Consider the following 15,187-nt stretch of genomic DNA (forward strand, 5'->3'; position numbering starts at 1 on the left):
GAAATAATTTTTAAATTGTATAATTAATATAATATATAATTATTACACTTAAAATATAGCATAAAAATTACAGTACCTTCTATATTAAAAAACACAATAAATAATTTATTGAGCATAATTTAAAAATTTACTTCATGAGGAATTTCTACATGAATATGCAGCTTATTTGGATGATGGGAGTCAGATGAGTTGATATATTGAAGATTAGCGATGAAAGACTGGGATTGCAAAGTTAGTTGCAAATACTGTGGTCTCAAAGTAGAGTGGCAGAATCCTAAGGCAAAAAATACATGATGTTTAGAGCATTATATAAGTACCTTCTAAGTATTTTTCTTTAATACAACTTTAATGCTTTTATCATAATTTTAAACATGGAGAAATATATATGTAGTCGGCTTTTTTCTTCAAGCATACACTAGCTTTATAACATTCATTCATCTCCTGTTTTGTAGTCTAGTAAATTTTAGTCAGTAGTTAGTGTCGTTTGGAGAAATATCTCAAAACAGGCGACATTTCAAAGTTATTCGAAATTTTGATCCCTAATGTAAGTTTAGAAGAATCGAATACATTTAATCAAATATATATTACAACTATTTCTAGATTTAAGTTTCTTCTATTGATAAAATTTCAGATATTTTGCTTTTTGACAAGCACAGTTTTGAAATCCGTTCAAAATTCATGACAGTACAATATACGCTGGATGACCAAAAAGTAGCAGAATGACAGTCAGTAAAAATTCGACAAAAAGTAAAAATTCGATAATTCTAAAAGTATAGACAGTAGCACGATGCGACGTTTACATATATTCACAGAAAGACATGGAATGAGTATCGACAATGAAAGATTTTATTGCCAGAGTAGCCTTTTATAGCGACAATACACTAATTGAAGCTGTGTCATGAGTGGCACAGCACCATTTTCAACGATTAAATATAAAATAAGATTAAAAATATTCAAAATACTCAATAAGACGGCCATCATTTATGAAAATGGTCGTCAGGCGTAGCACAGCACTCTGCACATCATCATCGATAAGAGAGTTCATTTGTAATTCCTAACACATGACGGTTAATAACTTCTTTCAGTATGGCAAAAAACATCCATCTCTGTACTTTTATGATTTCTAGTTGTCCCGCAATCAAAAGTCACAAGTCTGAAGATCTTGACGACCATTCATGCAGGAAAAGCTGACTAAAGACATGGTCATCGTCAAGTATTTATGGCAACAGTTACTGGGCAGAACCTATGTTGAGTCCGTCATTCATGAACGGAGAACTTTTAAAGAGTCAATGATGTTGTCTCTTAAAAATACTGCATAACGTTCGTCTATGATAGAAACATTTCGAAATGTACCACTGGGGACTTCCTCAAAGCAAAAGAGACCTACAGTGAATTGATAAAATGAACCTGCATCTAACTGTCATCCATGCTGCCATCATTCTGTCATATAAGTGATTAATATGATAATTAAATTCAATTAAAACTTAAAACATGATTAGAAAATTGTTTATTTTATATAAATTAAGAATATTTTAATAACTTTATTTTACATTATTTATAACTATCTTCGTAACCTTTTGTTCAAAATCCTACTATTAGCGCGGTTTAAAATTTTACTGTTATCCTACTACTTTAATAAAATTTTTCCTTCTCTGTTGAGAAATTATATGATTGGAAGTGTATTGGGTTAATATTTAAGGAAATAAAGTCTATTGTCATCTTTTTTCGAACTTCCTTTATATATAAAATTTCTCTAATATTTTAGCACTTAAAGAGATCATGGGCCTTCTGTCCTAAAATATTCTCTGTCACGAGAACAAAAATAAGGAAATGCTTTTATTAGAATACAAAATAATAACTTTTGTAACTAAAATAAAGTATAATCTTAATATTTATGTTATTACTTTATTTAAATATTAGTTTTGTGAAATCATATTGTAAGTAAACTGTAGAAATTCAATAAACATATAATAATTTGAACATGTTGTTTTAAACAGAGTGTTTGTTAATCTTGGTAAAGAATAAATTGGCAAAATCTTTAAAAGAGATGAAACTCTTAATAAAGGAAAAATAAAATAATGTATGATACTAATAGCAAAATTTATATTAAAAGCAATAAATGATAGAAAGCTAAATTACCTCTTTCTGAATTTATTTTAACAGCCTTGCTCTGCAGAGGAATACCCAGTTGGCCTTTTGAATCTTTGGGCTGTACAATACAACGTACTCTTTCATGAGGTCGAAAATAGATGCTGTCAAGTACCTATATAAAAGAAATACCGAAACTAGTATTCAGTATAATAACCTAATGAAAAATACAACAGTTTTAGAACTTCGGATTATAAAAAATGGATTGTAAAATATTCCGTATTAAAAAAATAGCGGAAAAGTCATGTCACTAGCATGAAACTTTAAGTAATTGAATTTGGCTGTTAGAGGGCATTAGTATCCTTTCCATAGAATTAATGTAAAAATTTGCATTATTTGGGAATATCACAGTTCATGTAGTAGTGCAAACGGAATTGAAACATCTTTTGACCATTCGGCGCAATATCACAGGAGACTGAGCAAAGAAGCTTGAACTTCTTTGAACAGAAAATGATCATTGTCAAGCCACAAATACCTTATTTGTTAGACTTTTAACTCTTAGTCTTTATTTAGATTCATGAAGATGGTACTACGGGATCAACATATCTACATAATTCAAGCAATTCCCCAAAGCGACACGACGAACATTCTATGGGAGAATAAAAGAAGTTTTCTACCAATTGTTTCTGGAAGTGTCAAAAAAGCACTCGAGCAAGTGTTGGTATTCTGATGGATAATATTTAAAACAGAGATGGGCAAACGTTTTCGGTCACGAGCCAAAAATCGAAAAAAAGTTTGGAGGGCCAAAATAAATTTTTCTAAAATTTAAAAAACAATATACAAGCAATATACAAGTATTAAAGTTTAAATATGTTAATGAGATGAATGAAATTGCGATTTCATTTTTAAATGTTCCTTATACTGATGTTCAAAGGGAGATGTACTGATTCGATGGAACGAGGCTAAATGCTCATCTGTCAGTCTACTTCTGAAATAATTCTTTCTAAGGTTCATAGTTGAAAAACTTGTTCACATATATAAGATGAAGCAAACGTTACACTGATTTTCTGGGCGTGAGATATTAAATTTGGGAAACTTACTTTAGATAATGATTTGTAAAACTATAACTTTGGCATATTTAGAAACAACTGCTTGAAATGATTGTTAGATTGCAACTCAATTTATTCAAGCTACAAATCTGACCTCATTCACAATTTTTGTTGAAAGGCATGGTAAAATATCCAATTCTGTTTGAATAGCACTGAAATCTTGAAATTTGCTTTCGAAGTCAAAATGCAGTTTTTTCCAAGCCATCATCATAATTCTTAGGCTTCTCTTCATTTACTAAGGGTATTGAATTTAACATCGAGAAATGAGACAAGTCATTCTTAGCTAGCTGCCCAGCAAACAGATTAAGTTTTAGCTTGAAAGCTTAGAGATGGGCACAGATATTGTCGATAAATTGATTTTTCACTTGCATCTTGATATTCAAGTTGCTCATAAGACAAAGAAGATCTGTGAAAAATGCAAAGTCCGAAACCCAATCATTATATTCTGTGTCTTCTGACATTTCGCACTCCGCAGAACACCGTTTCTCATGGAAGGACGGCACAATGCCGTCTTTCAGCAGCCAAACTCTCTCTTAAACACATCCTGCACTAAGCCACCTTACTTTCGTGTAATACAGTATTTCAGAATGTTCAGATTGCACGGACTGAAGAAAATCTCGAAATTGTCTATAAGTAAGCCCACGAGATCGATTAGTATTTACAAGCTTCACGACTGCGTAAAGCATGGGTTTCATATTCAATGCAGCATCTTGATATAGAAAAACAACATTGTCCCCGGGATAGTTTTGATTAAGGAGTCCAAGAAATCCAGATTTTTTTTCCTGTCATATTTGGAGGTCCATCGGTCGTAATATTACATATATTTGTTATAGGTACTTTCAAAGTTAAAAGCCTTTCCTAAAATTCACGACAAATATCACAACCCGTTGCAGTTCCCTTTAAAGAACTCATGCACGCCAGTTCCTCGGTAATTTCAAAGTTCTCATCAACATCTCTTATAAATAATATACTAATTGAGCAGTATCATTTATATCGGTGCTTTCATCCATAGCTATGGAGCAAAATTTAAATTGGCAAATCTTTGATCTAATTGTGATGTCAAATTTTTACCGATGTCTTCGATTCTAGAAGCCACCGTTTTACGAAATAAGCTTACAGTCTCAAAATTATTTTTCTTACCTGGATATAAAGCATCACAAACTTGGAGCGTGCATTGTTTAACGAACTCCCTATCACTGAGAGATTTATTAGTTTTAGCAATATTGTATGCTACAATGCAACTTGCATGTGTAGCTGTTTCTTGGATACTGTTTACCTTCTTGAAAAACATTTGTCGGCCTGATAATGTTTTACAAAGACTTTCTGCGTTTTGTTTACTTTCATATTGGGACGAAAAATAATATTTAAACAAAGTGGAAAAGGAGATGGATATATAATATATAAATATATACTTCTTTTAATCTGCCTTGGACCGGAAAATTAAAATTCTATCCGCGGGCCGATAGAACCTTCCGGCGGGCCGAAGCTGGCCTGCGGGCAGTAGTTTGCCCATCCCTGATTTAAAAGGTGACTAGTGAGTAGTTTTTTATGTTCCAAATAGTATTGTTTTAAAGTACTTTCAGTGAACATTTGGATTTATTTGAGCTGTCAAATGTTATAAGTGGGTTTTTAGTTACTGGGGATTGGGCCAATATCAACGATTATGTTCAGGGTCCAATTATAATATACAAGGTATTTCGAAACTGATGGGCAAAAAAATTATGTGGTGATAGAAATTATCTAAACAAGTAATTTTCACCATACAATGCATGGGCGGACAGCAAGCTGTGAACCACTAGATGGCGCTGTAATGGAAAGCATAAAGCGCGAGTTTTCGCCATGCATTTCAGAAAGCATGTCGACGTACAGTAATCAGGAAAAGGCGGACATGCATTTTATGTTTGGTCTTGCGAATGGGAATGCTCTGGATACCGAAACAGGCAGGGCATACAGGCAGCGTTTCCGGAGAATACACGTGCCAGACCAAAATATGTTCGAGCGATTGCATTGGTGCCTGTGTAAAAAATCTGATGTGTACACCACATGACTTCCTTGTATGGAATATTAAATTATACGCATTTTTCTTGCATTTCATTTAAACTTATTGGATTGAATTAAATCTATTTCGCCGACAGCGCATAAACCACAATAGAATAAATGCATTCTTTAAAATTCACACTATTTGTTTACCATAGCGACACTATGGAGCTAGGTTCACTTAACAAATTTATATTTCGTTCATATTATAACTCAGAATGCACAAAATTTATATTATTTAAAGAATTATCTAATCGTTGCCACATGTTCTATTCAAATACTATAATAAAGCTAGAACGATGTATAAAAGAAATTAAGCAAACAAAACAAAAAAGAAACAGTTTTCCACAGACGATTGAGTACTTCTCATTCAATTAATTCAGTTCTCACTTTTCTGCAAGGCAAAAATACATAAAAAGTCAAAATATCTGTATTAAAAATTACGAAGTAATTCTTAAACACTTATTTCCTCAAAAAAATTCCAGAAAGGATTAAGCATGATTGAATTTGCAATAATAAATGAAGGCGTTATCTTTGTTGTTGCGAAGCTAAGTTTTTCTAGATTGGCAACAAATCCACTAAATATTCTGCTGTTTCAAATGTAAACAAGCAATGACCGCCATTAAAAACATTATTAGGCTTAGCGGCACTTAAAGAACTTTAAAATTGTTGATAGTTCTAAAAATATTGCATACAGATTTACTAAAGGCATAAAAACCTTAACCGGAAGATAAGAACAACATAATTCAATCATTTTTAAAGCAAAAAATGTACAATTTACAAACATATGAGAGTAAAGAAACTGAGATCACTAAGCCGGGTAACAGATATATATATATATATATATATAAATATATTTATATACGTTTGGTGCGGCCGATTGCAACCAAAATACGAGGTGCACATCTACATGTATTAGCAATTCTATATACAAAATTTCAACGTTCTGAGGCTATTCGTTTTTGAGTTATGCGAGATACGTACGTACGTACGTTCGTACAGACGACACGAAAAATTCTCTTCAGAATTAATTTTAAAGCAGTTTTATAATTTTTTTGGAAGAAAAGAGTCTTTTATTCTGTCCTTACGTACAGATATCACGCAAAACATCGTTAAATTTCATTCGATAGCGGTCAAAATGAATATTTTCGTTGAAATATGCTGCCTGAAACTTTTCGCAATTACAATACTTCCTTTTTACTTCGTACAAGGAAGTAAAAAGGATCCTTTGTCAGCTGCATGCGCGTAATACAGGGCGTGGCAGGAGTATGCGGACGCCTATAGAGGTCATTCTGGCATTCTGCAAAGTGTGGAAGATCATCGGATATTAGTACGAGAGATATTTCTCGTACTCTAAATGTGCCCCACTCAACTGTTTGGCGAGTATTACAAGACGGAGTATTACACCTCTACCATGTACAGAAAGTGCAAGCCTTGATACCTGCAGATTATGCGCCGCGTGTCGAGTGTACCCTTTGGTTTTTGCAACAACTAGCAACGAAGCCTGATTTCAGTACGCATGTGTAATTCACAAATGAATGCCCCTTTACTAGTGAAGGCATTTCCAATACGCATCTTTATCAGTCATTAAATTTTTAAGTTTAAAAACATATTTCTTAGACTACATTATAATTTTTGTGTTAAAAAGGGTCAAAACAAAGACACTGAAATTCACTAAAGGATAAATTTTTTATAAAAGGAGTAACATTTCTAAGATCATTAATTCTTGCATGGGGAACGTTCCCATAAGTATATAAAGACGTAACTCCTTTATAATACGTAAAGAGTTAATTCTCATTGATAAATGTTTCCATTAACTCTTTCCTCCAAAAAAGAGGTGTGAGAAAGATTTGTTTTCAAAAATTTTATCCTATAACTTATTACGATTTGTCTATTACTTTCAAAAGCCATAGAAATTGATATAATTTTCAAAAAGGAAGTGCAAACAAATTTTGAAAACAATACTTTAAATTGAAGGCAAAGACTTTTAATAGTTAGTAATGATTTTAAACATACGTGCCTATAGAAAGCAGTGGTAAACAAAATGCACGGAAGAAGAGCACCAGCATTATCACCTTTAAAAATGTAGTTTACTCAATTTGAGAGAAACAGTTTAAAGACGAGTTAATATTACAGTTTTATTAGTTGATGTCAAAATAACAAAGCACTGATTATTTTCTTTTTTCCAAAATTAAAGTAAAATCGACTCACTTTGTCATGTACAGATGTAAACAGTGTAGAATGTGTAACACTTTCAAAGGGTGAGATATTTTCTTCACCATCTAATGGCATAGCTACCTCCCATGAATAACTCATAGAAGAGGAATTAATTCCCGATTCCTTGCAGAGAGAAGCGGTTTCAGCATAAGACGGATAATTTGAATCGCAGGGCTAAAAGTAAAAGTAATGATTACTGAACATAAGTTCATTAATTACTACAAGCACCTGTATATCGTTGATGTTACGTCAAAAGCAGGAATATACATTTACTTACAGTTTTCACACACATGTATTTCCTAAGATATTGTGTGATGTTTTATACTATATTAAAAGCATAAGATATGTAAAATAATTATTAAAAATTAATCGAAACCTTGGTTAAATAAAGACAGATAGTTCTTAATAATTTTTTTAAAAATATTATTTGAACACATACACTACTCTCCGTGCACCATAATTATACAACATGGGTTTTACAAAAGTAACTTAAACGAAACATTAAATCTTACATGCATTAATAAAACAGAAATAAAACCAGAACAGCAGTCTAGACTTCGCTAAAACAGATTAAGTGCATAGCGAACTTTTTAAAATCGTTCAGCAGGTATAATCTAGGGCCAACAAATATAGGATAAAAGAAAATTAAACATTCCACATCACTTAATAATTAATTCTCCAAACTAATCATTTTAAATCTTTTAATAAAATTCTTTTTCTTTGCCACTTTAGAGAAAAAATACAATAATGAAAACAAATAGTCCTAGCATATTATATGCAAAAACTATTAAACTGTGAAATCCTTGTCTTGAATCTGACTTTCAGAAATATATTTTTAAGTTTTATGTTTCGTTAATAGATAATGTGAATCTAATTTACACTCGAATAGTTCTATAAAAGTAAATAAGTTATACCATACGCGGAAATATCAAAGGTCTTTTAATGATGCTGTTGTTGTGTCTAATCTCGCTTCATATCAGAGGATGCCCACGAAATTCATCGTGGCAAAGAGGCAAGATTGCGCTTGTCATTGGAAAGAGCTTTGGGCAACATAAAGGTGACAGTACGATTTTGCTCAGTTTCGTCTCTAGTTTTTTGAAGAAGAGCACCCCGAGAAGACAGGTCCTGGATCTACCATAACCTCTCGAGAGGACTTTCGGCAGACTGCATATTTAGAGTGCCCCCATGCCGCACAGGCATTATTACAAACAACCATGCCTTCTCCAGACCTTTGGGACGGCATTTCAGCGTCGCTAACCACTATCCTGGTTGTGCGGCTGGTCTTTCAATAAATTAATGAGAGAAATCTTGTAGAAGATCTTGAGCAGTGTTGCCCATTGTCTGATTTCGATCTCTGTTCGCCTGCAAGGAGATATATCGGTCATCAGACATCATTGGTTTCTTGACCGACCACCACCAACTTTTCTTACAGCTGTACTTGTTTGGAAAGGTTTCCAAGCTCGTGAAGCGTCACTTTATTAATTCCAGATTCCTGAGTGACAAACGTTAAACTAGGCCTCTCCTCAAGCTTGCTAATCATTCTACGCCATCTAAAGGCTTCTTGATGTTCCCCTATAGCCATACTGTACATATAATCACATTTTCACCTACAGAAGAATGCCTGGAAATGCTTCCTTTCTTCTTTTTAAGTTGCCTTGCACTGAACGCGCTGACTCCTCGCGTTTTTTATCCCTCTGACATCATGATGCTGATATCTGCATATGCATCACCTTTTTGATGAGTTGGCATTTCACTGTACTGATGACAAAAAGCTCTTTTTAACGATTTTATGGTTGGATGTTGAAAATGAATTTGTTGCTTAAGTTTTGCACACTAACGTACATCGTGGCGGCTTTAGAGGTAATAATATATTGCAATGAAAAATGACGGATATCAGTGATAAATCTAGCATTATACAAGACATATGTAAACATCACAAATTTTTTCAAGCCAGACATATTTTTTGGATGCATCCCATAGCCAGGAACCGTTGTTTTGAGAACGAGGGACCATAATGGTTAAGAAAATACAAAAGGATGGGGCATAATTTTATTATCAAAGTACACATATTTGACGCATACTAGTATATTACGTTAGACGTTACACACATGTCCAGTTTAAAACTGGACATCTGCGTAACGTCTAATCTGCGAGGTTTAAAATATACGACGTTGCATAATATTTTTATACTGTAATTTATCGTTCAAATAATGACATGATTTATCAACATTACTGCGCAGCAAATGTCTGCAAGAATACTACATCTCCGCAAACACTGTCTGCCTAAGACGGAAAGCAATAAACCAAACAGCTCTAGCAAAGGAAGTTGGAATTGTCAGACTGTCTATTTAACGCGTAATCATTTTGAACAATGACTTCAAAAAAGTAGAAATTGAGAACCATGGTGCTTGTTATTCTGCACCATTTAATGACTTTCAAATGAGGTCCGCGTAATGAAAGATGAAGGAAGTGATACTGGCGATTTCTGGTTAACTAATACACACAAAATCTTCACTACTATGAGTAATATTCGAAAATACCACACCTGTATTCATTACAGGTAATACGTGCTTTTGCACGATTGCATACTGCCTTTCCTTTCTTGTTTTTTCTCTCTCTCCTCTTCTCTGGCAATGCAGTTGAACTTGGCGTTTTTCGAGCTGCACTAATGTCTTTTATGTTCTTTTACCGTGCCTATGTTTTTGCAAAAGCACAAAAATGAATGTTCCCGTCCAAACATTTTGAAATTTGCTCACTGTAACTGTGAAAGCTGAGTTTTTATTATTGGCATCAGTACTGAACACATACCTCGCAGTCTCTGCATCTCGAGTTTAATTTCGCTGAATATCTTGTATAAAAATAATATTTTTGCCAAATATTAAACGCCCAAGAATGAGCCTTTCCCCATTTTTATAATAAAAGAAACTTCACTATGAATGATCTGAAATAGAATGTTATTCGAAAAGGCTGCGGAGAATAACTTTGGTTGGTTGGTGAATTTAATTAAGGAAAAACATACGAAGGCTAACTGCAAGGAAAGAAAGCCTTCCTGGAAGTTTTTATAATAAATTTAAAAGTATTTAAGTTATATGTAATGAAATACACAAAAGTGTTAATGCAACAAGTTCACTTGCGGAGACTCAAGTCGAATCCAGTACCGGTATTCAGAAGTTTTACCAACTTGGATATTGATGACTTGCCAATTACTTACAGTAAGCGGGAATCTAGTATTTGAATAATTAAACAAAAGAATAATTAAGTAAAGTTAATAATAAACTCTTTCTCATAAAGTGTTAAACTGTTAAACAGAGGTATAACTTGAGGTATAACTTATTAATATAACGCATTAAATGTATAAATAACGTATTAATGTATGACACATTTATTTAAAGCAACGCACAGTATATAAAATTAGAAGTTTTAAATTTTCTGCGTGAAATTAAGATGATAATGTTATTAAAATGTTTTGTCAGGAACTGTTATTGATGACCGTATAAGGTATTTCTCCCGCCTTCCTAGCGTGCCTTCGCGGTGTAGTGGTTCTGCACATTGGGTCAGTATTCCAGAGGTCCATGGTTCAATTCTATGCGAAGGCCATTGCTCATTTTTCATTTCTCCTGCTTTTCCAATTAACCTAATGTCTCTACAGTGGCGCCTGAACTAAAAGGGCGTTGGATGATGATTCTCCTCACTGAGGATTTGGCGACTGGGTCTACTAAAAACCCCAGTCGCCCTTTAAAAGGGGAAGTATATAAGGTATTTCTCCCGCCTTCCTAACGTGCCTTCGTGGTGTAGTGGTTCTGCACACTGGGTCGGTATTCCAGAGGTCCGTGGTTCGATTCCCGGCGAAGGCGATTGCTCATTTTTCATCTCTCTGGCTTTTCCAGTTAACCTAATGTCTTTACAACCGTTATAATAATAATTATGATCAAAATAATTAAACAAGGAAATATACTTACCGTGATGCAAATTAATGGATATCCTGGTTTAGGCTCTTGCAACAGACCAATGGTGATATTGCTATTATGTAATAAAGACACCACCTAAGAGATCATCACGTAATCAAAAGTGCAAAAATTAAAATATCTTTTATAGTTAAAATATTTATCTTTTAATTTATATTCTAAGTTTTTTATGATTATAATTTAAATACAAACATATTTTATAAAAGGTGGATCAAATAGGCAAGATAAAAGGCACTTTATTATCATGAATACATTTATATTTATTTATCGTAAGAATGTTATATTATAAGAGTTGATTTATTGAAATTTTATCACAGGACGCATTTTCTTTGAAAGATTGTTAATATGGAATTCTGAATCCTTGAAGATTATGTATTTAACTCAAAAACGTTTTACAGAAATAAAAAAAAAATAATGCTAGAAGTTTGATACGAATTTACTAAATTACCATCTTTTTTACTAGAACTGCATAAAACATAAATTTTAAAAGCATTATACTAAAGCTAATTTATTTCTTAACTAATATTCTTGCTAATTATCTGATTTAAGTATCTATGTTTTAATAAATTTTAAATTATAATATTTTACTTTCTATTATATTATTTGCAACCTTACAAAAATTGGATTTTATATAGCAGGAACTTGAATAATTCTAAACTTGTAGCAAAGCTAAACTGATAAGTTTGTAAGATCAATTTATTCGTAGTTTTCATAGCCTTCTTCACTATAAGCACAGAAAAAAAAAAAAAAAAAAAAAAAAACTTACCACATGTGTGTGATATTTGCGATTTAAGTGTAAAACTTCAGCTCGACTGAACTGGTTTCTGTTATTGTTTTATAATAATCTGTCTCTAGCTTTTCATTCTTTAGTACACGAACGAATGATCATTCTATATGTTTTATAATATATGCCTTTAGAAACATGTTATATTAATTCAAATAATAGTGCAAATGTTTATAAAAATTATCAGTTATATATTATAAATCTCGTAAATCAGACTTTTTATAAACTTACGTTAATTAAAAGTAGTATTATAAATTAAAACAAAGGTATAAATTATTAAGAATGATGTAGACTTTTAAAACGTTTAGTAAATTAAGCGATGTACTGTTTTAATAAAGTTCAATTAAAGATTTTATACATCATCGAACAATAACACTTCTGAGACATGGCAAATTGTCAAATAATGTGGATAATAGGTGAAAATTTTTATACTTCGTACAAGGGTAACATATGTCAGGCTGAGTTCATGGTAAAAATTATGATAGCGTATTGTAACATAAGGGTTATGAAAAAGGAACGGCTAAGCTATAAACATTTCTATTATGAAAACATTCAAAATAAGTAATCCATCTTCAGTACGTAAAGCAAAGGTCTTTCTGGAACATGTGCCTTTACGGTACTTTACTATCGTTTCATAATCAAACACCCGCCAGCTATAAGGAGCATCTGCGCAGTTGTACAGCAAATCAACGCCCTAGGGCAAGACATTTGCGAGCCACAGTAGCATGGTACTGCAGACAATGTACTCAACGATTAGATATTCGTAGTATGTACACATTCTATAATACACATTCCACATTCAATTTCGAGCCTCGTGTTAACATCTGCTTTCAATAGCCACCAACTTGCAGAAATAATGTTACTGACATGTTTATCAGTGTAAAGCACTGGGCACCCAATGGAATGATGTGTTATCGTAAATCGAAATATATAATATCCGTACAATGCACGAATGTAGTGTATGCAACGAAATATGTAATTCATGCAACAGAAACCCCTAATGAAAGTATGTACATTATGTATTATGTGAACTGAGCATATTTCCGCACAGCGCTACTGCTTTACGCACACGTTACTATGTCTCATATGTTTCTTCTGTGTGTAATATTTGCATTTATGTGCTCTACGTGTTTCCATATGTATTCTATGTGTCATGATATGTATTCTCGTGTGTGTTTTTATGTCTTTATGTTACGTAATTACGAGTGTGTTTTTATGCTTTTACGTTTAATTTTGTATATCTATGTTTCAGCTTATATGAGTGTTTTAGTGTTTTAATGCTATCCTTTATATTCTTTTTTAAGTTACTTTGTGTTATTAACAACGTCCTATGTAAAAACTATCCGACATCTAGCACCTGTATGGCCATGTAAACTTCCGGTGCAGCCTCACGGGGCTCCAGCGAGTTGCTTCTTCGAGATAGTGGAGGACGTGGGACATATGCCTGTTTACCTATGTTATACGCCAGGCGTCCCCGTCCTCCGTCACCTGTCACTACCTGCCTTTACGGTAAACGTACACAATTGATATTCCACCCAAAAGTTCATAATTTTTACGCATTGTCTCAGTTTCGAAAAGATTGAAGAAAGGAAATTGAAACATGATTTTTAAGAGTAGAATTTATTAATCTGAACCATTTCAAAGATTAGGATTTGAATTTGTACCCAAAAATTAGAAATAAAAAACTACAAATAATTAACTGATAAATTAATCACTTAAAATGAAATAAGTTTGTTGGCAGATCTTGTTCTGACCTCAAGATAGAAATAAATAATAGATATTGTACGATACTAACCGAGTATAAATTTTAATGATTAGTTTACTTAATTGCTTTCATTCAGTAAGTCTTTAAACTATTTCTAGCAATTGAAATTCTCTGTGAAATTACATGTATGGAATGCATTATTTGACGGATGCTTATTTCTTGAAGCTTTTCCTGTGTTCTCAGATTAGCTTTGCCTGAGCATAGTCTGAATATTTTATTATTCAAAATTAAATTAAGCAAAGCTTTTTATAAAAAGGAATTTTGAGAGTATAATCTGTACTTACGAGTAATCTTTAATTAGGTGTTACTATAATTACAATTTATGATAATAAGGATTACTCTGTGACTCTATTACTTAATTGTAGTTACTCTGTGTGATCGTAATGATAAAATGATACTTATTATAGACGTACAATAGGAACTGCGGGCAAAATTAAACTTTCTGTCGATTGCACTCCAGGTATCGTGATGACAGCTTTTGATACATTGCCTATATCGGCATTTAGTACTTCATCAGGGCCAAGTATGACAACGAAAGATAGGGCCCAGTTTCGCCGCTTATTATACAGAATTTCAATTTCGAAGCGTTTCTTGCTTTCACCTGAAAAAAAGGAAGTAAATTTTTTAATCTCTTTTATATCTGGCAACAAATTAATTATTATGCATATATGACATAAATTTCAATTCTTAAACTTCTTAACTCTCTTTATAAATTTTCTCTTTGAATATCAGAAGACAAGTTATGTCACTTGCTTGAATATCTATATAAATTGCCTGTACCAGTGATGACGAAACTTTTGAGCTCGGCATGTCGAATTTCGTAAAAGCCCTAGCTGAAGACTGGTGCCGCGTCACTTATATAACAGTTTGGTTTGTTTTGGTTTATGTGATTATGGCAAAGCCTCGCGAGGGCTATCTGCCTAAGGTAAGGAATGACTTCCTAAGGGAAACTGGCTTGTATACAAGTTGGATAAACCACGAAAGCCATCCCGTTCGCGGGATTCGAAACGCGTACCCAACTACCAGTGTCCAGCGACTTTACCGCTCGGCCTCACATATAACACAATCATCCCTCTGGCATTCTTGTCAACTGTCTGCCAAGAATGTACTCCAACGCATCTGAGGTAAGCGTAGCACTTGCTGACAATGCGAGGCTCTTGCACAAAAAAAAAAAAAAAAAAAAAAAAAAAAAAAAAATTGCATTATGTAGTTTTTTGTCTCC

The 15,187-nt window shown here is 33.0% G+C and overlaps 1 protein-coding gene across 6 annotated transcripts in view; it reads right to left on the minus strand.

The window, feature by feature from the left end:
• The window catches only part of LOC118199880 (extracellular matrix organizing protein FRAS1-like), a 284,180-nt gene that overhangs the window by 53,217 nt on the left and 215,776 nt on the right, over positions 1 to 15,187 (minus strand). For 5 of the 6 annotated variants that reach the window (XR_015042588.1, XR_015042590.1, XM_085821910.1 and 2 more), the window contains exons 54-58: positions 14,379 to 14,566; positions 11,411 to 11,494; positions 7,446 to 7,625; positions 2,140 to 2,263; positions 132 to 274 (exon numbers count right to left, since the gene is read on the minus strand). Coding sequence is in view for 4 of the 6 variants with exons in the window: in XM_085821910.1 (XP_085678036.1) it covers positions 132 to 274; positions 2,140 to 2,263; positions 7,446 to 7,625; positions 11,411 to 11,494; positions 14,379 to 14,566 (719 nt within the window). In the remaining 2 variants the exon portion in view is untranslated. Of the gene's footprint in view, positions 1 to 131; positions 275 to 2,139; positions 2,264 to 7,445; positions 7,626 to 11,410; positions 11,495 to 14,378; positions 14,567 to 15,187 lie in introns of those variants that run through there. The other variant, XM_085821911.1, reaches the window with a different exon arrangement.

Source organism: Stegodyphus dumicola, chromosome 8 (genome assembly GCF_044657685.1).
Source record: "Stegodyphus dumicola isolate Sdum_Otavi_A_Nest chromosome 8, ASM4465768v1".
NCBI lineage: Eukaryota > Metazoa > Arthropoda > Arachnida > Araneae > Eresidae > Stegodyphus > Stegodyphus dumicola.